General features: G+C 50.9%; 2 protein-coding genes across 10 annotated transcripts in view; one reads left to right on the forward strand and one right to left on the reverse strand.

The window, feature by feature from the left end:
* The window catches only part of UXS1 (UDP-glucuronate decarboxylase 1), a 103816-nt gene extending 95141 nt beyond the window's left edge, over positions 1-8675 (forward strand). For all 9 annotated transcript variants that reach the window (XM_036453981.2, XM_036453982.2, XM_045587266.1 and 6 more), the window contains 5 exons: positions 133-176; positions 3965-4025; positions 5045-5102; positions 6144-6247; positions 7871-8675. In XM_036453981.2, the coding sequence (XP_036309874.1) occupies positions 133-176; positions 3965-4025; positions 5045-5102; positions 6144-6247; positions 7871-8002 (399 nt within the window). In that variant the 3' untranslated portion in view covers positions 8003-8675. The remainder of the gene's footprint in view (positions 1-132; positions 177-3964; positions 4026-5044; positions 5103-6143; positions 6248-7870) is intronic.
* Positions 8676-13712: 5037 nt separating this feature from the next.
* On the reverse strand, positions 13713-23647 carry ECRG4 (ECRG4 augurin precursor). Its single transcript, XM_036453985.2, has 4 exons — positions 23284-23647; positions 19324-19371; positions 16347-16504; positions 13713-14090 (listed from the first exon to the last, which is right to left on the reverse strand). The coding sequence occupies exons 1-4, from the start codon at positions 23357-23359 to the stop codon at positions 13932-13934; spliced, it is 441 nt and encodes a 146-aa protein (XP_036309878.1). The 5' UTR covers positions 23360-23647; the 3' UTR covers positions 13713-13931.
* Between the last annotated feature and the right edge of the window lie 589 nt (positions 23648-24236).

The raw sequence follows: 24236 nt of genomic DNA on the forward strand, positions 1-24236 counted from the left end.
TCACGGTGATGTCTTCTGAGGAAGAACTCCATACGTGTGAATACACACAGGCATGCGTAGTTCTGCCCCTGCTCACCTTTGGGCACAGTGTTGAAGCACCCACACGAGGCCTAACGGTCTGTTTCCTCCTAGGTGTACGGATCTGGGTCACAGACCAGGGCCTTCCAGTACGTCAGGTAAGACAGCGGCCCGCTGGGAGCGCTGGGCCTGGCGGTGGCGCAGCTGGGCCGTGTGGGCCCTGCGGGCCGTGTCTGTGATAAGCAGCCTTCCTCAGGCCCCATGGCAGCTCCGCTCTGTGAATGGCTCCCAGACCTGTGGGAAGTGGAAAGTGTGCATCTTGCTTCTGACTTAGGACTCCTGTGCTAGCCCTTTACTGCCACCTGGTGTCTTGTAGGTAAACCTGCCCAGCTTGAGGGCAGTTGAGTTTAGTTCAAGATTCGGTTTTGATCATCCAACAAACCCACAGGCCCAAGAAGCTGACCCACTTTAACCGTGGCGTCTGGGTGGACGGATGTCCTCCCCAAGGCCAGGTGAGAGTGTCTCGCTGCTGCAGTGTTGCTGCCTGGAATACATTTGAGCACTTGGTCCGCAGTCTCACGCGGTGATTTTCGTTGCCCTCTTGGTGTGGGGATTTTGTCGGTCCGTTCCATCGGTGACTGACTTAAAATGCAGTTTTGGTTCTGAGAGAAGAGTCACCATGTAAACAGTTCCATAGCCCCAGACCCGCTCCCAGCTGGCAGTTACTGGGAATCCCCTGTAAATCGTGGTACCCTAAATTGTTAGATGCCCTGGAATGCCTCTCAGCCGGCAAGTGCTATTCCTGGCGTCTTGAGGCCATCCGGTGTGCTGTAGCGGTGAGTGGGTGGCAGTGGGGTGCAGGTCTGGCAGCCCCCCGCCCTGCCCTCAGCCAGCGTGGTCACTCAGACTTGTCTGATAATGAGGGTCCAGGGTAGAGTGATATTTCTGTACTGCGACCATATTAACACATTGTGGACAGATCACGAGATTCTTGCTTTATATTACACAGTGTTTTACAAAGCATCAAACTTTAAAAAGATATTAGCTTGTAAGAACATGTAATAAGTAACTTCAAAATCCAGTGGGTATTTAATTTTAAGGCGTGCCTTAAACATTTATGTAAAATGTTTCGTACTCGTTCAGTAGAAACTTACCTGGCCACTGGGAAAGCTAGCAATGAAATGACTGGTCCGCAGTGTGCTCGTTGGACTTCGTGTACGGGCGCCGTCCTTTTGTGATCGTGCGCTCCCCCCTCCTGAGGGGTCTAGCATCTGCATTCGCTGACTTTCCCGGAGCCCCCTCGCCAGTGTCCCCACACCGCTCCCCTGGGACCCCTTGTGAACGCAGTGAGAGATACAGGGTGGAGGGAAGTCTTTGGAGCCTAACCTCACTATTCTCATTATTTCAAGGCAGGAGATAGGAGATCATTGAGCAGAGCCTCAGATACTTGCTGGGGATAAAATGTTTTACGAATTTAGTGATGCGCGTGTCGCATGCCATCCAGCTTGGGACATTGGGACATGCTGCCTGCCTGCTCTGATGGGCGCGGCTCACGCACGTGGTCGCCAACTCAGACGCCAGCGGACAGTTTGAGGATGGGCCTTGGAAGTTTCACTGGAATTGTGACTGACAGCCCTTTCCCAGAGCCCTTCCTTCATAACGTCCTCCGCTGGACATGTTCGCATCTCATGTCATAGAGGCGAGGTGAGGAGGCTCGTGACTTCCTGTCCGTTATTCAGGACTCACCGAGAGAGCTCCCTTACCAGAGTTTGCGGTTTTGATAAAGCTGTTTCTGACTGAGCAGCAGAATCTCCTTGCTGCACTCAGTGCAGTGTCTGAGCCTGCAGTTACTGCACTGCCGCGGTCAGCACTCAGCCCGGAGGTCGGCACAGGCACCAACACCCGCGGTCAGACCGCGTCCTCATCCGCACGCACAGCAGCGGCTTGCTCTAGAGCACATGTGTCAAACACAAGGCCCGCGGGCCAAATCCGTCCCGCCAGGCCTTGCAATGTGGCCCGCGCCGCGCTGTCATCACTGCACTCCGCTGCGTTTCCATCACAATGACAGTTTATGACTGTTCAGTAAACCATTTGGCCCGCGATTTAGGCTGGATTTTAGATTTTGGCCCCTTCTCTGATTGAGTTCGACATCCCTACTCTAGAGCAGCGGTCCTCAACCTTCCTGATGCCGACCCACAGGTGGAGAGCCGCTGCTGTGGAGCCGGAGACCTCGGAAAGCACAGATATTTACATTATGATTCATTAACAGTAGCAAGATTACAGTTATGAAGTAGCAACGAAAATAATTTTGGTTGGAGTCACCACAACTTGATTAAAGGATTACGGCGTTAGGAAGGTTGAGAACCACTGCTCTAGATTTTTTTAGAGTCGCTTTGTCAAAATGACACTTTTATAGAGCTGAGCTTCAGGTTAAATGAGAGTGATCTACGCAATTTTGTATTTAAAATTTGTCAGTTATTAACATACAAGATGCACGACCCGCCTCCACTCCCCCAGTGAGCTGGACTGCAGAACAGTCATCTTGTAGCTTAATAAGGCCCCTCGCTCTGCAGGTGCAGTAAACAGCTGGGACTGCTGAATGGCAGCTTGCGCATCGTATGCCCTGTGGGGTGTGTGCCTAAGATAGGGGTGTCGAACTCAATCAGAGAAGGGGCCAAAATCTAAAATCCAGCCTAAATCGCGGACCGAATGGTTTACTGAACAGTCATAAACTGTCATTGTGATGGAAACGCAGCAGAGTGCAGTGATGACAGCGCGGTGCGGGCCACATTGCAAGGCCTGGCGGGATGGATTTGGCCCGAGGGCCTTGTGTTTGACACATGTGGCCTAAGAGAATGTGCTGTGAGCTCAGCACTGGCAGAGTGATGCAGGGACTGTGTCTGTTTCTGGAAAAGTCGGCATCAGTGCTTGAAGCTGTGAGAACAGAACGGACTTCAGGCTCCTCATACAAAATACTCTTTTGCTGTAAACAAAAACCCAGAAAATTGTTTACTAAATAACCCACCAAAAAAAAAGTTTCAATGAAAGGAAAGCAAAAGCAGGTTTTCTTTTAGAAGTTGGTCATAGTAACCTCTCCTTTCTGGTGATGATGAAGGGAGACGGGGAGGAGGAGGGAGTTTCAATTAGGCCGCATTTGGATCATTAGAACCTCAGCGTCCTCTGAGACAGCGGTCGCCAACCTTTTGGACCTCACGGACCACCGTGGGCCACCGCTGGTGTAGGGAGAGCGCTGAAGAAGCAGGCAGTGCAGAGCAGCAAGGTGTCATTTTTACAAAGTAACTTTTTGTTTTTAGCAGAGCCACACTTTAAAACTTGTGGAAATAAGAAACAATCCTTGGTAAGCGTAAATCTGCTTACTTATCTTCCCCTTCATGGCCGGTGGATCACGAGTTATTTGACACATCTAGAGGCGCGTGGGTGGGTGGGTGAGCTGACGATTCGGGGAGTCGGAGCAGGTTGCGTATTTCCACGCACAGCGTCTGCTCTCCCTGCGCGTTGCCAGGTGGGAATTCCGTGCGGAGGGCTTCTGTTCCACTGTTTTCAGTCACCTCCTTCCCACGGGCCAGCTCCCTGGGCTCACTGTCCCGGGCACTTTCAGCAGAAATTGTATCAACCCCATTGTTCCTGGGCCTGTGCCTACTGCAGTTTATGTTTATCTTGTGATAGTGCAAGGGTTTCAGAAATTGATAGAAGTAGAGCCCTCAGCCCCGTCACTCAGCTTCCTCCTGGTCTGCGTGTGCACCCTCCCAGGCGAACAGCCCCGGGGTCCTGTCCTGTCACCCCGTGCTCGCTGCAGCCCACATGCAGGATGCAGGCTGACATACGCTCTCCCATCCGGGTTTGGCGTCCTTCCGGGCGGTGGCCGTGCTGATGCAACGCTCCGCACGCTCAGCACCGGCGCCTGAGCGGCTCCCTTCTCTCCTAGCGACCTGGTGAACGGCCTGGTGGTGCTCATGAACAGCAACGTCAGCAGCCCCGTCAACCTGGTGAGTGCCCCCCCAGGCCCCCACCCACCCCCACTCGCCCTCAGTCTCAGAGCCGCCACGCTTGCTCCCTTGTGTGCACGAGGAGCACCAGCTCTGCCTGGCTGGCTGGAGCACCCGGGGAGCGCTTATTGTTTGCTGGGTCCTAGAGATAACGGCCCACACAGTGAGACAGTGAGAGGACGCAGAAGCTGCATGTCTGCAGGACACGAAGCGTGGTGGGACGGGACTGAGCCAGCTGAGTCCCAGGCACTGGCGGAGCGCTTTGGCACTGGCAGGCGGGCATGTTCTGGTGTGCCCTCTCTGCCTCTTTCTTCTTTTTGGGGACGTTTGTACAGCATATTTGGAGGCTCCCGTCTCTTGTAGAAACCCGTTTTCCTGAGTCTGGAGCACATCTGCCAACGGTCCTCGTGGAGACGGGCCGCTTTCTGCCAGACCCGGCCCTGCCCGCACTGCCCCCTTAGGCCCAGGCCCGCCCGCCGTGTACCTCCTCCCTCGGGGCAGGGAGCTGTCCCCTTCTCGGCTGACTCCTGGGAGTTCGGGAGAGAAGAGGGCCATTTTCTCAGTGTGTGGTGGGAGGAAGAAAGGGAGACAACAGTTTCCCTTAAAGTCCCCAAAGTCAGCTCACTTATAAGCTGCACCGTGTCCCCCCATGGCTGGCCCAGCCCTCCCCTGTGGGTGTATCGTCCACCTGTGTGTGCGAGTCCTTTATTACTGACACTGCAGTTAGATAGGGACATTGTCATGGTGAATCGGCCAGAAGGCGCTTTCACATTAGACACTCTTGACCTCGCCAGAGGGTGTCCCCATCCAGACATTCTGGAGGACAGGATGGAGCCCCTCTGCCATGCGGAGTCGCGTCATCAGGGCGGTTGGGTGCCCGGTGCAGACGGGCAGGAGCCTGCGCCCCTCCGGAGGCTCGGCTGGCCCCCGGCTCCTGGGAAGCTGTGCACATATGTGGGTGGTGGTGCCGGCTCGGCCGATGCAGTTATGCCTATAACCAGACCCCGTTTCTTCCTCAGGGAAACCCAGAGGAACACACCATCCTGGAGTTTGCTCAGCTAATTAAAGACCTCGTGGGTGAGTGGGGCACACACTTTCCTGGGGGAAGCGCCTGCACCTTCCTGTCAGTCAGGACGCCTGGTCTGGAGATGTGTGATGGATAGAAGCTAATTGAGTTAGATAAAAAGCAGACCTTTATCAGGAGCACTTCATTGCTCTCTGCTTCTTTAAGAAATGGGAAGATGGAGACCACGGGGTGGGGAAGGAGGTGGGTTTTGCTCCCCTTGGTAATCACAGGTATACGTGAGTGGGAGTACAGCTCAGTGCCCAGTGGAGACCTGGTGCCGTTAGCTCCCTCTGCACAGGTGACGGGTTTGGTTTCAGGCTCTGAGAGGTGCTGGCCTAAAACCCAAGCGGGCCACAGAGTAACCCCCTGCTTCTGTGGTAGCTGTGTGACACACCCCAGATCACGCTGGCTGAAGCAGCAACCGTATAATTTGCCCAAGGTTCTGCCCCTAAGCAGGTCTCTGGTGCAGGCCTGGCCGGGGCCCCCTGCTGTGGTTCGTTCCGGTGGCCAGCAGGGTCTGTCCAGCAAGGATGTTGAACAAGCCAGGCTCTCTGTCCTGCTCGCGGCCTCCAGCGGGGCTGCTGGACATCTTAGTGTTGCTCAGGTCTCGCTCCTGCAGGCACGTAGTGCCCAGGTTTCGGTAGGCATCAGCCGGAGCTGGCCCAGGGTCATTCCCCCTGCACTCTGCGGTTAGTGAGTTAAAGACCCCCTGGTTCTGGGCGAGGCCTCGTCCAGGGCATGGCCGGTGCTCCGTGGGGGCAGCAGCGTCATTGGCACCTGCACGCTGTATGTGGGCACACCTGCCATGTTAGCTGGTGGTGGGTGGTCTGCCTGAGAGCTGGCAGTGTCGGGCTGGCCCTCAAGTGTCACTCAGGCCTGTTGGCAGCAGAGTAGCCTGCCCATCACCACGCTCTTGGGGGACAGAAGCGCAGTCCCGCAGGCGGCTGAAGGACTCCCGTCACCCAGCCTGTACCAGTCATTTGACATGCAGGGAAACATCACATCCCTGGAGGTTTGTGATGCTCTGGCCTTCTCTTTTTAAAACAACTCAGGTAGTGGAAGTGAAATCCAGTTTCTCTCCGAAGCCCAAGACGACCCGCAGAAGAGAAAACCAGACATCAAAAAAGCGAAGCTGATGCTCGGGTGGGAGCCTGTGGTAAGTGGGGACCCGTGCATCTCGCATAGATACATGGGAGAAACGAGGGGAAAGGGAAATGAGTAACTCAGAGACGTGATGTAGAACTCAGGCTTACGTACCATCTTCACAGGGAAAGGGGGGGAATGGAGGCCTTTCAGGGGAGAGGAAATGACCTAAGAAGGTGAATGAGCCCTGAGAAGAATAGATGGCGATGGATGATAGTTTGTGACAAAGTTTATCTGCTGACAGCTCTAGTGTCCACTCCTGTAATACATCAGACTCCCTGATTATGAAACGCTTTGGGAAGGACTTTTGACAACTGAGTTCTTTCTGCGGAGCGTTCCTCTTTAGGCGGATAAGGGAAGCTCAGAGGACGCCTCCCCCCGCATTTCTGTTTTTCAAGTGCCTACAGCTCAGACCCATCAGCGTGGCAGGTCTGGGGGGCACGTCCTGAACCCCCGCAGTTATGTTTTGGGGTGGCATGTTTTGCTCCCCGACAGCGGTCGAGGGAACTCAGTGAGTAGAAGGCAAAATGTTGAACCTTAAAGAGGCGGGAGAATATCCTCCCGGTCCTTATTCTGTCCTGTGATCTACAGTCTTAGTATCTGCTGCAGGCCCAGAACCTGCTGTCTGGAATGAAACCATGACTATGCCCAGACTTAACAAAGCCTACCATGTAACAGGACCTCTGTACAGAACAAGGAACAGCGAGCACAGGCCTCATATTTAGGAGGGATTTGTTGTTGGTCCCTGTCTAAGCAGAGCCTGTTTTAAGCAAAAGGCCTTGAATAAAGTTAGATGCACATTCGCTATATAGTAACTGTGGCCTATAACTTATGTGAAGTGTGTATACAGGGATATTTTTATTTGTCTGGAGCTAAGTATAATAATATAGCATCTTGGAATATAAGTCACCTACTGCTAGTTTCTCTTCCTGCTAGTAGTCTAATTCATAAGAAAACTTTTCAGAGATCTTGTCCAAAGAAGCTTTTGTCTAATCCAACTTAATATTCCCATGTTTGTCTGTTTCTAACAGCTCTGATGAGATTGGCATACAGCAAACTGCCATATTTAAACTGTGCGATTATAAGTTTTTACATGAAACCATTGCCACTGAGTTAACAGACATCTCCTCCCGGTTTCTGACCTCTGGCCTGTTCTCCCACTTCTCCCTTCATTCTTTGATTGGGTTTCCATTTCCTGTTTGCTGTAGGCTGCTGCAAGTGAAGATTGCTTTTTATTAGGCCCCTCTGAGATTCAGCCCTAGGCCAGTGGGGTGGAGGTGCAGAGTCGGTGTCAGAGAGAATGAGGGATGCGATCAGGTGCAGGTGCTTCCAGAGCGCCTTCTTCCGTGGTGGGTGTGTGTGCACTCCTGTGAAAGCGACCTTTGTGACTGATCCAACGAGCAGATGCTGAAGGCAAGAAGCCGTTCAGATCTCTGGGGTTTGGAGTTCATTCTTTTTATGTCAGCCCGGAGTACAATTTGTCAGAATTCCCAGGGCATTTAAAGGGCCCTTTGCAAAGATGGCTTCTCGCTTGTGACCCACACCTGTGCTGTGACCTCGTCACTTCTTCCTGTGACGCCTGAGACTGTTGTTCAGTCGCCGCCTTGTCTCTCATTCTCCCTTTCTTTTTAAACAGGTCCCGCTGGAAGAAGGTTTAAACAAAGCAATTCACTACTTCCGGAAAGAACTCGAGTACCAGGCGAATAACCAATACATCCCCAAACCAAAGCCCGCAAGAATAAAAAAAGGACGGACGCGCCATAACTGAGCACCTCACTCTGGGGACGGAGACTCCCTGTTTCACACTGATGAGATGTACTTTTCTTTTTTCTGAGAGAGACTTAAACAGGTGTCATGAAGAACAAACTGGAATTTTATCTGAAGCTTGCTTTAAAGAAATGGATGTGCCTAAAAACTCCCCTCAAAAACCTGCAAATTTTGCCTTGCACTTTTTAAAATCTGTCTTTTTATGTAAAATAGCATCTCTGCGTATTTTCAAGTTTTTTATCTTGCTGTGAGAGCAAACGTCATGACTGTCGTTGACAGTTTTTTTTACTGGTTTCTTTGTGAAGCTGAAAAGGAACATTAAATGGGTTGAAAATGCCGATTTTATTTATAAAAGTGGGACCTATAAATGAGACGTGATACTCTGCATAAAGAAAAGAACAGCCGAACAGTGCTGTCAGGGTGGCCCTGGCACTTCTTTGGTGGATCAAAGAATTCTGTCTTGAGAGCGTTGTGTTTCTTTCAGTTCAGAATTTTTCCAAGGTCCGGATTTGAGTTGCAAACTTGACTTTGAGATATTTCTGTCGGATATTTGAAATCACTACTGTGTTGTGCTGCGTATTTGGGGTGAGGTGGGGTGGGGGACAGAGTTTAAGGTATTGGTTAACAGTGGTTAAATATGCTATTTTAATAAAATATTGAAACTCACTTTTAAAGGTTGGCTGGCTTTCTACTTTCATTGTTGGATTGCTCAGAAAAATGTTGAGAAATTTAATTTTAAAAATTCTGTAAACATTTATGTTGGTGTATATATATATACAATTAGATGAGTGGATAGTGAAATCTTTTATAGGCCCCTGGGGTTGAGTTTGAATATGTTAACTGCTGTGTGGAGACATCTTTAGCTCTTACCAGGGTTAGAATCATTGTGTGTCCTTTTCTGGCAACAAGACCAGACGGAGAAAAAGAAGTGCCTGTGAGCTCATTGAGTGAAAACTTCGAGAGCTTTTCCTGTCCTTAAGAATTCTTTCAAGATTTAGTTTTTATTTTTGTATTCCTTTTCAAACAAATGGAAGAACAATGCAGTAAGTCAAAGCAACACATTCAGTAGGCTCTGCACGGGATGGACAAACTGGAACCAGCACCGAGGAGGCCAGAGGACCAAGCATTTGGCCAGAATACACTTTTCCAAACCTAACCAAGATTTTGCCTGTCCTTCAAAATCACCTTGGAATGATTTTTTAGTTGGATGTGTTTTTCAATCAGAATCTGGTGCCAGGCCAAGGAAAGAAGTTTTGGTTTTATTTGTCATGCTCAATTTTCCGCAAGATTCTAGAACAAAAGTCGGTGCTAGATTGGTTGTGGTGTGAGGGAGGAAAAGAGAGGACACAGGATGGTTTCTTATTTTTGTCATTCTTTTGGCCAGAACTAAGTGATGCTCTATTTATTGAGTAGAGATGAATAGAAGTGAGAAACTAGTTTGGAAGCTACTAACGGTGACCCATACATTGAAGACAGTGTAGACAGGGAAGGAGGTGTGTGGGGCTAAACTGTGTGGTGCGTTTGGGAGAGCCACAGGATCCAGAATACTCCTACCTTGTTACTTGCTAATTCTAGGACACTCACCTTGAGTTTCATTCTTAAGACATCCCCCCCCCCCCCCTTGATTTTTACAAAATTCAGGGAACAAGGAAGAAGGGGAGGAGGAGTGGTTATGTGTAATAAGTCACATCAGGGAAGGCGTAATAAATCCAGGGAAATAATGAAAACTTCAAATTAAGCATGTGAACATCCCAGGGAGACAGGAAGTGCTATTGAGGGAGCCTAGATTTCAACTGCACTCTGTGGACACTGAGTCCAGCTGATGGACCACACGTAGATTCCTGTACCATCGCTACTGCATGAGTCCTGGCAGAGTCTTAGTTATGTGTGAGCTTGACTTAGTTCTTAATCTAGAAGTTATGTTGAGTCAAACACTGGTCTGGCCAAGAGAGTGAGTAGCAATTTTGTCTCATAAGAGAGCCAGGGAAACCTGGGTGGCCCTCAGTGATTTCCTGGGGTAAAGGAGCATGAGTTTCAGGGTTTCAATTTGCCTATTACCTGGTAAAGTGATCTGTGTGCTTCGCCTGGACTTTCTCGGTGGTTGATTGCTACCTTAGATAGAAAATTGAAAAATGGCCTTGCCCCAAGACTGCCACTACAGCTTCTAGGGGGTAGGATGCACATTGTTTCAAAGACCCCAGTAGGGCTTGTTCCAATTATTGAGATTAACCCATCTGTTTTATCTGCTTTAAAAATCCTGTTTGTAGCTTGGTCACATTGGGGAACAAGGGTCATTTATATCTACAGCTGTGTGTGGGAAGGAAAAGAGTAGCGATTTGTTTTATCAAAAATTAGTTTTTTTTCACCCTTTAGGTAGGACAGTGTTTAGGGGGCTGGCTCATTTCCCTTTCCCCAGGGGAGGGGGAAGGCTGTTGTATAACCCCCGCAGGTTAGATTGGTTAACTAGTTTCTCCTGGGAAAGGCCTTGTTATAAAGAACAACCCGTTCCCTTTTCCTTCCTGATGCCAGGAGCAAGGAGATTTTTCTCCGCTCTTCACCATGAGAACCCAGTTGAACTCCTGGAGGTGAAACTCAAAATGTTGGGGTCCCCATTTGGCTGGCTCCCCCGGATTTTTAAACTTGGACTTGTGCACTCTAAGCCTCCAACAATTCGTCAATTAAACTTCAGGTTTTCTGACCCTAGCACTGATCACGTGGAGGCGACTAATCAGTGAGCTGTGATTCTCTGTATTTGCCTGTCAGTCTCCCCAATTTGAGGGAAAGGAGTTTGCCTTTTGACTTCACTTCTCAGGTGTATCTAAGAAGAGTTACTGATTTTGTTTGTTCTGTTTTTTAGCAGATACGATGGAGTGATGACATCCCTGTTGGTTAATGGATTTGTTCAAGAACCTTAAGATAAATTATTCCATTCACTGGGAAGACATATTGATTCTAAATTTATATGTATCTGCTGAATTTGCCTATAGCCTCATATAAAGCCAGGCTGACAGGATTAAAGGAAAAACTTGTGAAATCCATCAGCTTTTAATATCAATAGATTGCACACTAGTCAGATCAAATGTATCCCTTAAAAGAAAGAAAATAGAAAATGAGAGAAGTGTAACTATGGAACTTGAGCTAATGGACTTGACTTCATGATGTCTGGAAATGACATATTTCTTTCAAGTGCACATGGAACACCGACCAAGGCAACACCCACATGGACATGAGGCTGGCTGACCCCAGTGTATACTCAAAGGATTTGGATCTGACTGACCACATTGTCTTTAACTACAATGCAATTAAGCTAGAAAACAAAGACAAGATAATTTTAAAAATTCATTCACTTGAAATCATCATAATAAAAGGCTAATATGTAAATGGCCATCATGCTGTGATGCCATAACGATTGATCAGCAGTGACCTGAAGTTGTGTGGCCTCTTGCCAGGCCGAGACCTCAGGCTGCACCCCTGTCCCAGTGGGGCTTGACAGGGGACCTGAGGCCATGCCCCCTGCCCGGCAGGGCTTGACGGGTAGGGCCCACCACGTCTGGGTTTCACCCAATGGGAGTGGGGCTGGCAGGGTCTGGGTCTGGTGTGATTTCAAGGCACATGCAGATGGGTGGGGACTTGACTCTGGGTCCTGTGGTGTGCCCAGACTGACAGTAGGGAGGTTTTCATATATTAATACATTTTACTAATTTTCTTTCATCTCTGACATTTCTATTATAGAGAAAGGGCAAATAGCAATATTAAATATTTCATATAATTAATTCCCTTTTAATGTGCATGAATTTTGTGCAGTGGGCCATTAGTTTAATAATACTTATAATCCACTCATAGGTCAAAGGAGAAATTATAATTGAAATTAGAATCTTTCATCACATCCAACTTTTGAGATATGAACTTGGGAGGTGACAAGGGGGGGGTGGGGTTTTGGGAGCTGAAGTTGAGCAGCCATCAAGGGGATTGTAGTTTGTTACTTCTTCAGGAGATAGTCTGGGCAGATGTCCTAGGAAGGTGTCTTATCAGTATTTTTCCCAAGCTTGTAAAACATGCTTAGAGCAAAAACAATGAAGAGTTCAAAAAAGGCCTGTTTGAAGGGATGTGGGAGGAAGGGAGCATTGTATTAACTATCCCTGAGTTGTAAAACCAGCAGGGAGGGGAGTATGCAAGAATGTAGCCTGAGAGTAGCTTATCTTGTCTTGAAATTTGAACAGAGAACCTGTTTGAACCAGAGGAGCTGACAGTCTTGGGGTTTAATTACCAGTTGCTTCTTATAAATTGTGAAAGGCCATACTAAAGAAAAAGAAGCCTTTTTTACATCTCTGCAGAGTCCACTTATATGAGGCACCTGGAATAGTCAAGTTTACGAAGATGGAAAGTAGAATGTCAGGTTCCAGGGGCGAGGGGCGTGAGAGGGAAGTGGTATTTAATGAGACAGTTTCAGTTTTGAAAGATGGAAATTTCTGAAAATGGATGATGGTGATGGTGCACAAACTGCTGAACTGTACCCCGAAAATGGTTAAAATGGCAGATTTTATATTATGTGTATCTTGCCATGAATCTAAAAAAGTTGCAAGGATTCCAAAGGAAGAAATGAAATTACTGATGTGCAGTTGTTTTCATTGTCCATACACTGCTCTCCTGAGCCGGTGCTTCCTGCTAAGCCAGGGGTTTTGTTACCCGTGATTCCAAATGGGGATGTATTTCAGAGACTATTTGCAAAATTATGGATCATTTTTCTAAGAACAAACAAGCTTCCATTAGGACAGCTTTTTTTCAGATCTTCAACAGGTATGCCACAAGACTTTTTAAAACATGCAATACCTGACTAGTTAGGGGCCTTGACCTCTTTTCCCTTAGATTGTAAAAAAAAAAAAAAAAAAAAGTGACAACAGCCATCAGCCACCACAATAGTCTTTTGGTGTAAATGAATAAAAATCATACTTTTTTTTTAAATTTTTTTTTTAGAGCAACAAAAAATATTTGTTGGTTTGCAGCAGAATTTTAGAAATTAGTTTACGGGTGCCAAGAGCTGAAAAGAGCTGAAAATCACTGCATTAGATGGTCAGAGGGGTCTGCAACCCACAGAAGTATAAGAGCCATTCTGAGTGGACCTCTTACCCGCCCCACCCCCACGCCCCAGCTCTGCAGACCCGCAGGCTGTGACCAGGTGCTTCCAGTAATGCCCAGCCCTTCACCGGCCTCCTCCCTCCTTCCCACCTGCCTCGTCCCCTCTCCCTGCCCCAACACCACTTTTCACTTCATTCACTCGGTGACTTAAATGCAGTGAAGTATAAGCTTAAATCTTCTTGAAGCCCTGGGGCAGGGTTTGATTTTTTAAAGATAGGGAGGCTCAGAGATCCACCAGACTTGAGGGCTTTCCCTCTTACTCTTCAGGGCATGGAGGGTGACACTGAACTGGTGCAGCCCTGGCTCGCGGACTGGACCAGAGGCTCAGTCCTGTAACCTGGAAATAATGTTCAACTCGGCTTCCTTGCTGGAGTTACATCCTGCACTCAGTGTGGCCTGAATTTAACCACAGGAAGACCCCTACTGAGTCCACGGTGCCTGGGGAGGCCAGTTCCTGGGAGGCTCCACTGGGATAACAAACAGGGGCCTCTCAGATGAAGCTCAACTTTGCGAACATCCGGTGACAAAGCTGCGGCCAGCTTAACTGTCATCCAAATGCACCCTGAGACCTCTTCTTAACAAAATGCTTTTATTGCTATTTTTAATGAAATGCACTTTCTGGCACTTGCATAAGCTGTATAAAAAGGCATTTATATTCGTTGTTTGCACGCTTTTTTTCTGGTCACAGAAAGTGGGCGGAAAAGAGCAGCCGAAACAAAGCACGACAGAGGCCACCTGTGCCAGGTTAGGAGGAGGAGAGGGATCCTCCTGGCACCGGACAGGCAGGACCCCGGTTAGTAGTCGTCGTAGTTGACGCTGGCTCCATGCCGGAAGCTGTCGGGGCTCCGGGGACCGATGGCAGCGTCCTCGTCGTAGTGACGGTGGTGGTCGTCGTAGTAGTCATGTCCGTTCCGGCCTCTGCTCTGCCAGTAGGCGACGTCGTCTTCAAATTTCTGGGAAGAAGGAGGAAACACCGTGAGAGCGGGTTTAAGGATGCACGTCTGGCCGTGCCTCACCCCTGGCTTTCTCTGTGTGGTTCCCTTCAATGGTTAACACCCTGGCTAACAATGAGTCCTTGTTAGAGCATTGCTGTGCTTCTGTTCTTGCTATTAGAATCTTATAGGTTCCTCCTTTATTATGGTTTTGTCATCAGACATTATTTTAGCCATTTCCCCATGTTGAACTCATAATACCTATTCTTATGAACTGCAAATACTGGTCATCAAAGAAATGCCAAGTGCTGGAAGATGATATAGCATTTTCATCTAATCAAATAAGTAAAAAAATCAAAATTTTCAGTGAGAACAGATGCTCCTGCAGATGTGAGAAAATTGGGACCCTCACCCATGACTTACAGGAATATGGGTTTGGCATTACTTAACGACCCTTGAATGTAATTCTGTTATTGCCCAGTAACTGCCCTGCACAGAACCCAATACTGAGTGAGAAACAAGCTACACACCAAGACGCCAATAACAGCACTGGCCTTTTAGGTTGTGAATGTTAAGTAGTTAATTCACACAAGGACTAGAGTAATTCCTGGCACAGAGTTTGGCTATAAGTGTTTAGCTATTTGCACAACAAAAAAAATTATATTTGAGTAGCAAAAAGATAAAAGGGGAACAGCTGATATGTCCAACGGCTGGGAATGAGAAAGAAATAATGATATGGCTACAGGCTTGCATTTTATGCAGCTATTAAAAATGGTTTCTTTAGGTCCTGGTTGATTTTATCATCGGATTCTTTGTTTTATTGTTCTTGGATTATACGAGTTCTCTCTACATTTTGGATATTAGCTCCATATCAGAGGTATTGTTTGCAAATATATTCTACCATTCAGTTGGCTGCCTTTTATTTTGTTGATGGTTTCTTTTGCTATGCAAAAGCATTGTAGTTTGATGTAGTGCCATTTGTTTATTTTAGTTTTGTTTCCTAATAAATTTAATTTAAATCTGATGCCGCTAAAGAGTTTAATTTGTTTTCACCTATTGCATTATTTTGTATATACCCTTGGTTCACAATATGAATCCTGAGTCCTTTAGGAAAAACACTTCCATCTGCCCTGCTGGAGATGCCGCCCTCCCTTCTCTCCCTGACCAGGGTGGAGGGCTGAGTGCTCCCTGGCCATGGTGGAGGGCTGAGTGCTCCCTGACCAGGGTGGTGGGCTGAGTGCTCCCTGACCAGGGTGGAGGGCTGAGTGCTCCCTGACCAGGGTGGAGGGCTGAGTGCTCCCTGACCAGGGTGGAGGGCTGAGTGCTCCCTGACCAGGGTGGAGGGCTGAGTGCTCCCTGACCAGGGTGGTGGGCTGAGTGCTCCCTGACCAGGGTGGAGGGCTGAGTGCTCCCTGACCAGGGTGGTGGGCTGAGTGCTCCCTGACCAGGGTGGAGGGCTGAGTGCTCCCTGGCCGTGGTGGAGGGCTGAGTGCTCCCTGACCAGGGTGGAGGGCTGAGTGCTCCCTGACCAGGGTGGAGGGCTGAGTGCTCCCTGACCAGGGTGGAGGGCTGAGTGCTCCCTGACCAGGGTGGAGGGCTGAGTGCTCCCTGCACTAGCCCCGGGCAGCCCTGGCCCCATGCAGAGCTCTGCGCTGTACTACCCCACCCCCACCGCACTGGCTTACCTGGCCCCGGCCCCCGCTGGGAGTGCTTGGTTAAAAACGCGGTGAATTGCCCACTCTCCTTACCTGGGCTCGTGAACCGAACCATCTTTTCCTGCAAATGCACTGACAGATTCTCCCCAAGACATTTCAGACCCCTTTCTCCTTAAACGAAAGTTTCATCTCCTTCCTTTGGCCTCGCGGGTCTTCCCATTGGTCTGGGTGTTTCTGACATTTTTTGAGGGAAAGCTGAAATGCTTTTGGGAGGTTGTGAGTTACTTTAAGGACACCCAGGCAAAGCAGTGGGAACTGTCCCCTGGAAGATCTGACTCTGCTGAATCTAAGTTCCAGCCAGTCTGGGCGCTGCCTTCTCTGGAATTTGGCTTCCCACTTGGACCCAGTGTGATGGAAAATTCCCGCTGCTGCCCTCATATCGATGCTCACGTAACCCGTAACCGATGCCTGGATGGCCTTGGCAGTGGGGGATGTGGTAGTGGGGGAAGGATACTTCTGGAGTGAATAATGGAGCCTAAATTTCTGTGCCATTTCCCCCGGCCCCCCGCTATTACCCCCGCCCGGCCCTGCAGGAAGCCAGGCCTCGGGAGCGGGTACCCACCGCCTCGTCGAAGCCCATGTAGAGGAACTGCTGGTACCACTGCTGCACCTCCGGCCGGGTCCGGTCCCACAGCTGCCGGCGCTGGCGCCTCAGGCTGCCGAGGAAGCTTTTAGCCTTGCTCTCAGCCACAGCCACATCAGTTTTCTTTGGAGCGGATGCTGAAACGGGTGAGTCCCACCCCAAGGCACAGAGATGACCTCTCTTCTCACTGGGGGATCACTTTTATGCCCCCCATCAGTGCCCCCCGGGAAGACGGTGCTGGCCCAGCCTCACATGTAAGTGAAGTTAGCGAGCGCTCCTGTTTGGGGACAGTCATGTAACAGGGCCTTCACCTCTCAGGCCCGGGTGGAATGAAGGCAGCTCACTCTCCACAGCCTCTCACCGCGCTGAGACCAGGCCTCGAGTGGAGGTGGGGCTACTGCTGGGCTCTGCACTGGGAGGCACAGCTGTCTGGTGCATACGCACTGTGCGTGCAGGCAGGCGAGCACTGGGCTTGTTAGGACACTGGGGAGTGGAAAGAACCAGAGCGATGAGCCTGAGGGGCCAGACCAGGCCCAACCTCCAGTGCTCACGGCAGATCGCTACAGTGCACCGTGCCCCCTTGGGCACCACCTCGGGCCTCCTGGCAGCCAGCCGAGTCGGGAGGGTCTGGTGCTGGCTGCGCCGTGCTTCCTCCCATCTTCTTGTGGGGCTGCAGCTGGGTAGAAGGCAGCTCCTCGGCAGGTGTGCCAGGGGCGCTCTGCACCGGGTCTGCCCTGCTGGCTGGCTGGGCCTGGCCCTCCTACACCGTGGGCCTGAGTGCCCCTGTCCCGGGCTGACGTGAAGGCTGCCAGGGGAACGGGAGTGGGTGCCCTCTGTGTTCCTTGTCACGTGGACAAACACCAGGGGGTTGTTTTCACTCTTGTTCACATCTTTTCCCTTGGGGCCTGCCACACTGTTGTGTACACAGCAGGGCTGCATATGGATTTCTTGGCTTGCAATGAATAAAAGTTGAGGATCTACACCCCAGACTTGTGGCCATTCTGGTGGTTTCTTCTCCAGCCCCACCTCTGTCTGTTGGCCCTGTGAGTTGTCTGCGGGGTTGTCCGTGGGGACAGGCTGGCTGCCCAGCTGGGGGAGGAAGCCCTCTGAGGCAGCTCCGAATCTGAGGAGAGACCCAGGCCACAGGAGCGGCTGGGAATCCTGGGAAAGATGCCCAGGAGCCCTGATTCTGAGAGGGGTTCCCTAAGGGTGAGTGCTGGAGGCAATTTAAGCCTGCTAGATTCCCCACTAACTCAGAGAGACAAGAGTAAGTTATTTCCGAAAGCCAAGGTCCGGAAACAGCCCAGGTGCCCATCAGCAGATGAGTGGATAAAAAAGCTATGGTACATTTACACCAGGGAATACTATGCAGCAGTGAAAAAGAAGAAGCTCTTACCCTTTGAAACAGCATGGAGTGACCTGGGGAGTATTGTGCTAAGTGAAATAAGCCAGTCAGAGAAAGATAAGTATCACATGATTGCACTCCTATGTGGGATCAAATAAAATAAACTGATGATTAAAATAGACTCAGAGACAATGAAGCATGGAAGGGACTGACATATTTCAGAGGGAAGAGGGGGGAAGATTAACCAAAGACCTTATTTGCATATATGCATAACCCATGGGCACAGATAATAATGTGATGAAGCCTGGGTAGGAGAAAGGAACAGGATGGAGGGGGTTAATGAGAGAGAGGAAGGGGGACATCTGTAATACTTTCATAGTATTGTATTTGATATAAAGATAAATTTTTAAAATAACAAGTGGTTCTAGTCAGTTTGGCTCAGTGGATAGAGCGTCGGCCTGTGGACTCAAGGGTCCTGGTTTGATTCCAGGCAAGGGCACATGCCCAGGTTGCGGGTTTGATCCCCAGTATGCAGGAGGCAGCCAATCAATGATTACCGTATTTTTCGGACCATAAGACGCTCCGGACCATAAGACGCACCAGTTTTTAGAGAAGGGAAATGAAGAAAAAAAGATTCTGAAACAAATAGTGTCCTAAAATATTTTATGTGCATTAAAACCCAACATCACAGTCATAAACACATGTAATCAACCCTGTAAAGTAAACAGCAGCATTTAGAACCATTTTAGAGCCGGGCAAGCACACAGAGACCACACAGAGCCGGGCAAGTAAAAAAACTTTTTTTTAAAGTATATGTGTAGGCTATATTTGGACCATAAGACGCAGGGACTTTTTCCCCCCACTTCTGGGGGAAAAAAAGTGCATCTTATGGTCCGAAAAATACGGTATCTCTCATCATTAATATTTCTATCTCTCTCTCCCTTCTCTGAAATATATATATATATATATATATATATATATATATATATATTTATAAAGGAATAAGTGATTAAATGTTCATAACAGAAATGTGGCAGTTAATTTTACAGGTGAGATGAAAAATCCGAGAGAAAAATGCCCTTCACAAGAGCACAGCACTGGCCCAATGGCCGCCGGATGGGATGGCGGATGGCGATGGCGGATGGCCCAGCTGCTGTGGCTCCCAGGCTGCTCTGCGGCACTCTGCTGCTGTCCACATTCGCTCAGCGTGTGAGTAAGAAGAAGCTTTTGAGTTGACCCTCCCCACAATAGCTAACTGGAGATGGACCACCAGGACCATACAATAGGTGCGCATCCACCGGCTGAGCTTTGCTGGACTCTACAATGCGCTCTGACGGGTCCACGGCCCCAACACAAGCACAGCAATTCACACTGCAGCACGGCCTCTTTTAGCTGAGTCCCCACTGACAGCTTTCAGAAAAACAGCCTTCAAACACTCCTGGCAAAAATACTTAACTAATAAAATATCACACCACCGCCCACAGAACGAGCTCTTCAGGCCTGCTAACCTTTAAAGGACGAAACACTTCTGAGTGGCCAGACATGACACTCGGGTGAGCACGTTCAGCGTGGCCATTGCATTTAACCCCTTACCCACTGGGGTGTACTTACCTTCCCGCTTCTGAAGCATCAGCTTGAGTGTATTTCCACGCGTGGCGCCTGAGGAATGGAAATAGAGACCAGGTTCAGCGTGGCTGTACTCTTTAACACCTCAAATGCAAAAGTCAGTTGGAAAATCCCACTACGTGTGCCCATCTTGATTTGGCAACTTGATTGTAGCACATACACTGCTTTGGGCTCGTTGTGTTCCCTGTTGTGCAGAAAAAGCAGTTCAGGCTGCCCATGGCGCAGACTAAGCCATGACTGTGGCTGACCAGGGACATTATGACATGAGCTAGTCCCTGGAGAGTGGCCTTTCTCTGTCAGCCATTACGTCCTATTCTGAGGGCCACCTGCCCTAGGTCCCTCCCGGCAGACTTCCTCTCTGGGTGGTACAGTGGGTGGGAGTGTCCCCCTCTCCAAATACTCCGGCACCGGAAACCTCTGTGTTGAACTCATCTGGAAACACAGTGTTTGCAGACATAATGAGTAGAGCTCTCGAGGTGCTATCACACTGAGCCTAGGGTGGGCTCTGCACCCCGAGACCTGTCCTCACAGGAAGGGGAGTCGATGCAGAGAAGGCCGTCAGAGGACAGCAGCAGAAAGGGAGCTAAGCTGCCACACGCCCTGCCTTCGCCCTCTCCCAGCCCAGCCCAGCCCAGCCCAGCTGAGTAGCTTGTCCTGCTACCTCGGAGTCAGGCCTTCCTTGCACCATTCGCTCTGACTTTTATTCACCTCTAAACATGTTTCTAATCAGCCTGAGCATTTCAATGGAAAACAACACGTCTGGCCTGACAGAACACCCTCCATGTGCAGGCAGTCAGACCCTCCGGTCCCTCAGGGCGCCTGTAAGTGGAAGGTCTGGCCTCTGCAGGGAAACAAAGCCCTGGGGAAGCCAGCCTCAGAGCAGGGAGCTGAGTACCGTCAGGGGTAAGGAGCTAGTTTGGTCCCAGGATGGAGACAGCCTGGAGGTGGGGTGCCCTTTCTGGGCAGGAACTTGCCTCCTCCCCATGGACAGGCCCCCATGCCAGGCTTCTGTCGGAAAGGGCGCAGTTTTCTGGGGAAAGGAGCCATAGCTTTTTCCAGACTCTCAGAAGTGTCTGGGACCCCAGTGAGATTAAAAACCCCTGCATAGAGAAGTTAGCAGGTAGGTGAGGGGGAAAACTCATTTGTAGGGAAAGGTCACAACCTGGCCGCCCACATGGCTTTTCCTGCAGGTGTGCTCTATTGGCATGCCCAATGCTACAGAAGTTCAATCCGAACACCTCTGGGCCCAAGTCACTCGACACCCCTGGTCCCCAAACAGCCACTCCCACTCCCCCCTCCAAGCATTTGAACGTAGTGGTACCCAGCTGTCAGTAGGTGTGCCAGTGGGGGAGCCGGTTCGGAAGAGTCTCTAGAGACCACACTGAAGGACTGGGGTGCAGGGGGGGTGTCCCCGCATCTTCCATAGGAGGCGGGGCCTGCGGGACAGCAGCCTCTGGAAGAACCCGGGGGCTTTCCCTGTCTGTGCGCGCCAGTCTACAGTGACGGACTGTTAAGACACAATTGCACCTGTGGCTGCGTGAACTACTGGGTGGCGTCTGCAGAAGGAAGCAATTGTCCGGCCTCTGTCTCGTCCCTCCTCTGACCGGACCAGCCCTCTGCTCAGAACAGGGCACTTCCACAAGAGCACAGGGACCGGAGGAGAGAGGATGAGGGCAGGGCGCAAACATGTGTTACCTGAGAAACAGTAAAGGAATTGAGATGTCTCACCTAGAGCCAGGGTCGGCAAACTGGGGCTCACGAGCCACATGCGGCTCTTTGGCCCTTGAGTGTGGCTCTTCCACACAATACCACGGCCTGGGCGGGTCTATTTTGAAGAAGTGGCGTTAGGAGAAGTTTAAGTTTAAAAAACTTGGCTCTCAGGAGAAATTTCAATTGTTGTACTGTTGATATTTGGCTCTGCTGACTAATGAGTTTGCCGACCACCCTACGTCCTAGAGAAATAGAACTTCTGGGGCCACGGGCCATACATTAGGACGGGAAGTAAGGTTTCCAACAGCTGCACAGCCATGCAGCCTGGCCCAGGTCACAGCGCGAGCCGCTGAGCAGACGTGAGCAGAGAGGAGCGCTTGAGGGGATGACTTTTAGATGCAGTCACCCGTCCTCATTGGCTCATACTCCCTTTAAACAAGGAAATCAATGGAAACACTTCCTAAAGCCGCAGGTGTGCTCCTTGGCAGTAACATCAGCACCCATTACTGTCCTAACACTTGTTATTTCCAACAGCTCACACGGAATTAAGTCCCTCCACAGCTTGCCTTCTATAAAAGCGCTGAGCAGTTAATGGATGGGATGTGGTCTCATATTGGAATAGACATGAGGCGTAAGCATTTGCCAGGAGGCTGGAGTGTCTCGCAGCAAATGTGTCGCCACTGCTCCAGACTGCTGCTGTCCTCTGACAGCTTCTCGGCCATGCAACTGAGAGGCATGGCTGTCCCTGAGTTATGAATTGTCAGTGTCGCTGCCATGCCAGTTACTATACACCATGAGACCGGACGCCACCCTAAATTTGTTTGAAGAAGAAAAACAAAGAACAAGTGAATAACCATGATTATTTTCTGAGGATAGATTTTTATTTTTACCCCCACGCTATCAGTTCCTAATTCTAAGCTGTGATAATTGGCACTTGTGAATTTTTGAAATTTAGTGACATGGCATAGATCTCCCAGCAGGTTCAGGATTGCAAGATGTCTCTTTGTTCAATTCACTAATTGATCAAGAGGGGGCGATGATCTATTTTTTTTTTTTTTCCCCCTAGTAAATGTTTCTGAGTGTCACAAAGAGCCAGCAAGGGGACTCTACATAGATAAAAAGGTTTTCATTTTATGTCCTCGGAAAGTTCCCATCGAGCTCAGTGATGTTACTGTAACGGTCAGCACTCTCACTGTGTGTGGGTATGATGAAGTAGAACGCAGCCTGAGGAGCAATGAAGGACTTACAGCCAGTGCTCACCCTCTTTGCTGGATGTGCTTCTTACAAAGGGAGGAGCAAAGGGCGGGCACCAGGCAGACCAATGATGTAACGGGAATTGTTGGTCCGTGCCCCGCCCCCCCGTGGCTGTGATGGGAACTGCAGTCACCCTCCCCACTTGAACAGGCCCGGCTATTCTAAGGACCCAGCTCCAACCCTCCCACTGGGCCGGACAGCACGCCTCCCGCCCTCCCCGGGGCCTTGGTTTCCCCACCTGCTCTGAGTGAGTAAAATGCAGGTCTTCCCCTCCCAGCACAAGTGCCGGCTGCTCTGCAGCGGGAAAAGCACCAGCCTCGGGTCTTAGGCAAGCGGCCCACACGCTCCAGCCCCTCAGAAGAGCTGTGGGCCTCACCGCGCCTGCCTCGCTCAGCACTCCCGCAGGCAGGAGCCTCCAGGGAGAAGGAGGGGCACAGGGAAGCTGGGGTGTCCAGACAACATGTGCTATTTCAGACTGCCTCTTGGGGTGGGCTCTGCCGCCCCCGGGTCCGGGTGTCTGCACCCCCCAGTTGGCTTCATTTTGGGAGTATGTGGGAAGGTGCACATTTTATAGGGAGCATCTCATTGGGAATTCTCACCCCACTCGCTGAGGGCTCCATGAAGCAGAAAGCAGGGAGCATTTCTCCTTTGGGAGCAGGTCCCGTATGAACCTGAGGCCAGCTCAGCCTGGAGGAGAGGGCGCACCACCTCATTGACTCAAGCTTCCGGGGACCTTCCCCGCCTTAGTCCTGGAACACTTCCTGCCCCTCCAGGACCTCTTGCCCTCCTTGTCCCCGAGGTCATCACGGGTCTGAGGCCCTGCCCTTGACCCTGGTACTCTGCTGGCCTGGCCAAGCCACCACTTGCCATTGTGGGAGTGCAAAGCCCAACACCCCCATCACCCTTTGCCCTCGCTCAGACTCACAATGCGTCCTGTGCCCCCATCCGTGCCATCTCCCTCCCTGGCATCGCCCCACTTACGTGGGCCCACACACAGCAGCAGGAACAGCACCAGCGCAGTGGCAGCCAGGACGGCGGGCCGCACCGAGGAGGCCATGCTGCACCGGCAGGAGGGACGCGCTGGGCTGGCCGAGGGAGGACTGGCGGGAGAGCTGAGGCCGGGAGGGCGGGCGTGGCCTGCGTCCTTTTGGGGAGGGACCGAAGGCAGTGGCGCGGTGCCAGGGGGGCAGTGGTCCAAGCGGAGGCTCTGAGCCGAGCCCGGCTCTCTGGCCTCTGGCCGGGATGCTCAGGATGCAGGCACCACCGAGGACCTGGCAGGGCGCAGCGGGCAGGCCAGGACCCCTGGGAAGGATGGGAGGTGGATTGCCAACTCCCACCCAGGTCTCCCCTCTCCCCTCGTCCCTCTGGCCCCAGCCGGGTTGCTGGCTGCTGTGCTGTCCGCTCCCTCCGCACTGTTGGCTCGGAAAGAGGCCTCTGGAATTTCCTTAATTCCCAAGCTGCACTTAAAGATGCCTCTGGCAGCGTGTGCTTGGGATGCTTTGAAAGACTCCACAGTCCGGGTCCAGAGCCGCCATCCAGGAAAACATCGTCCCCCACCCCCACCCCGGCCGCCGGAACAGAAGGCCTTTCAGAACCCAGGGCTGGTGAGCTGTAGGTGTCCGCAGACCAGAGTGCCCACTGCGTGCCCTCTGGCCCACGCATAAGGGACACTGAAGGAGGCCCAGCCAGGCCTGCGCAGATGCCAGGTACGAGGACCGCAGGGGTGAGGGGAAACAAGACCAACTTGCCCCCCCGCCCTCCCCGCTGACCTCGGGTGTCACCTGATTAGCCCCTAGGCCTGTGGGGACCCTTCCCTCTAGGTCCAAAAGGCTGCGCTAGGACCTGCTCCGAACGCAGGGGATTGTCTCTTTCGCTTACCTCTTGCTGGCTTTTCGCACCTTGGGGCTACGGGCCCACTGTCCACCAGGTCGCTG

The sequence above is a fragment of the Pipistrellus kuhlii genome, unplaced genomic scaffold, assembly GCF_014108245.1.
Source record: "Pipistrellus kuhlii isolate mPipKuh1 unplaced genomic scaffold, mPipKuh1.p scaffold_m20_p_27, whole genome shotgun sequence".
Classification (NCBI taxonomy): domain Eukaryota; kingdom Metazoa; phylum Chordata; class Mammalia; order Chiroptera; family Vespertilionidae; genus Pipistrellus; species Pipistrellus kuhlii.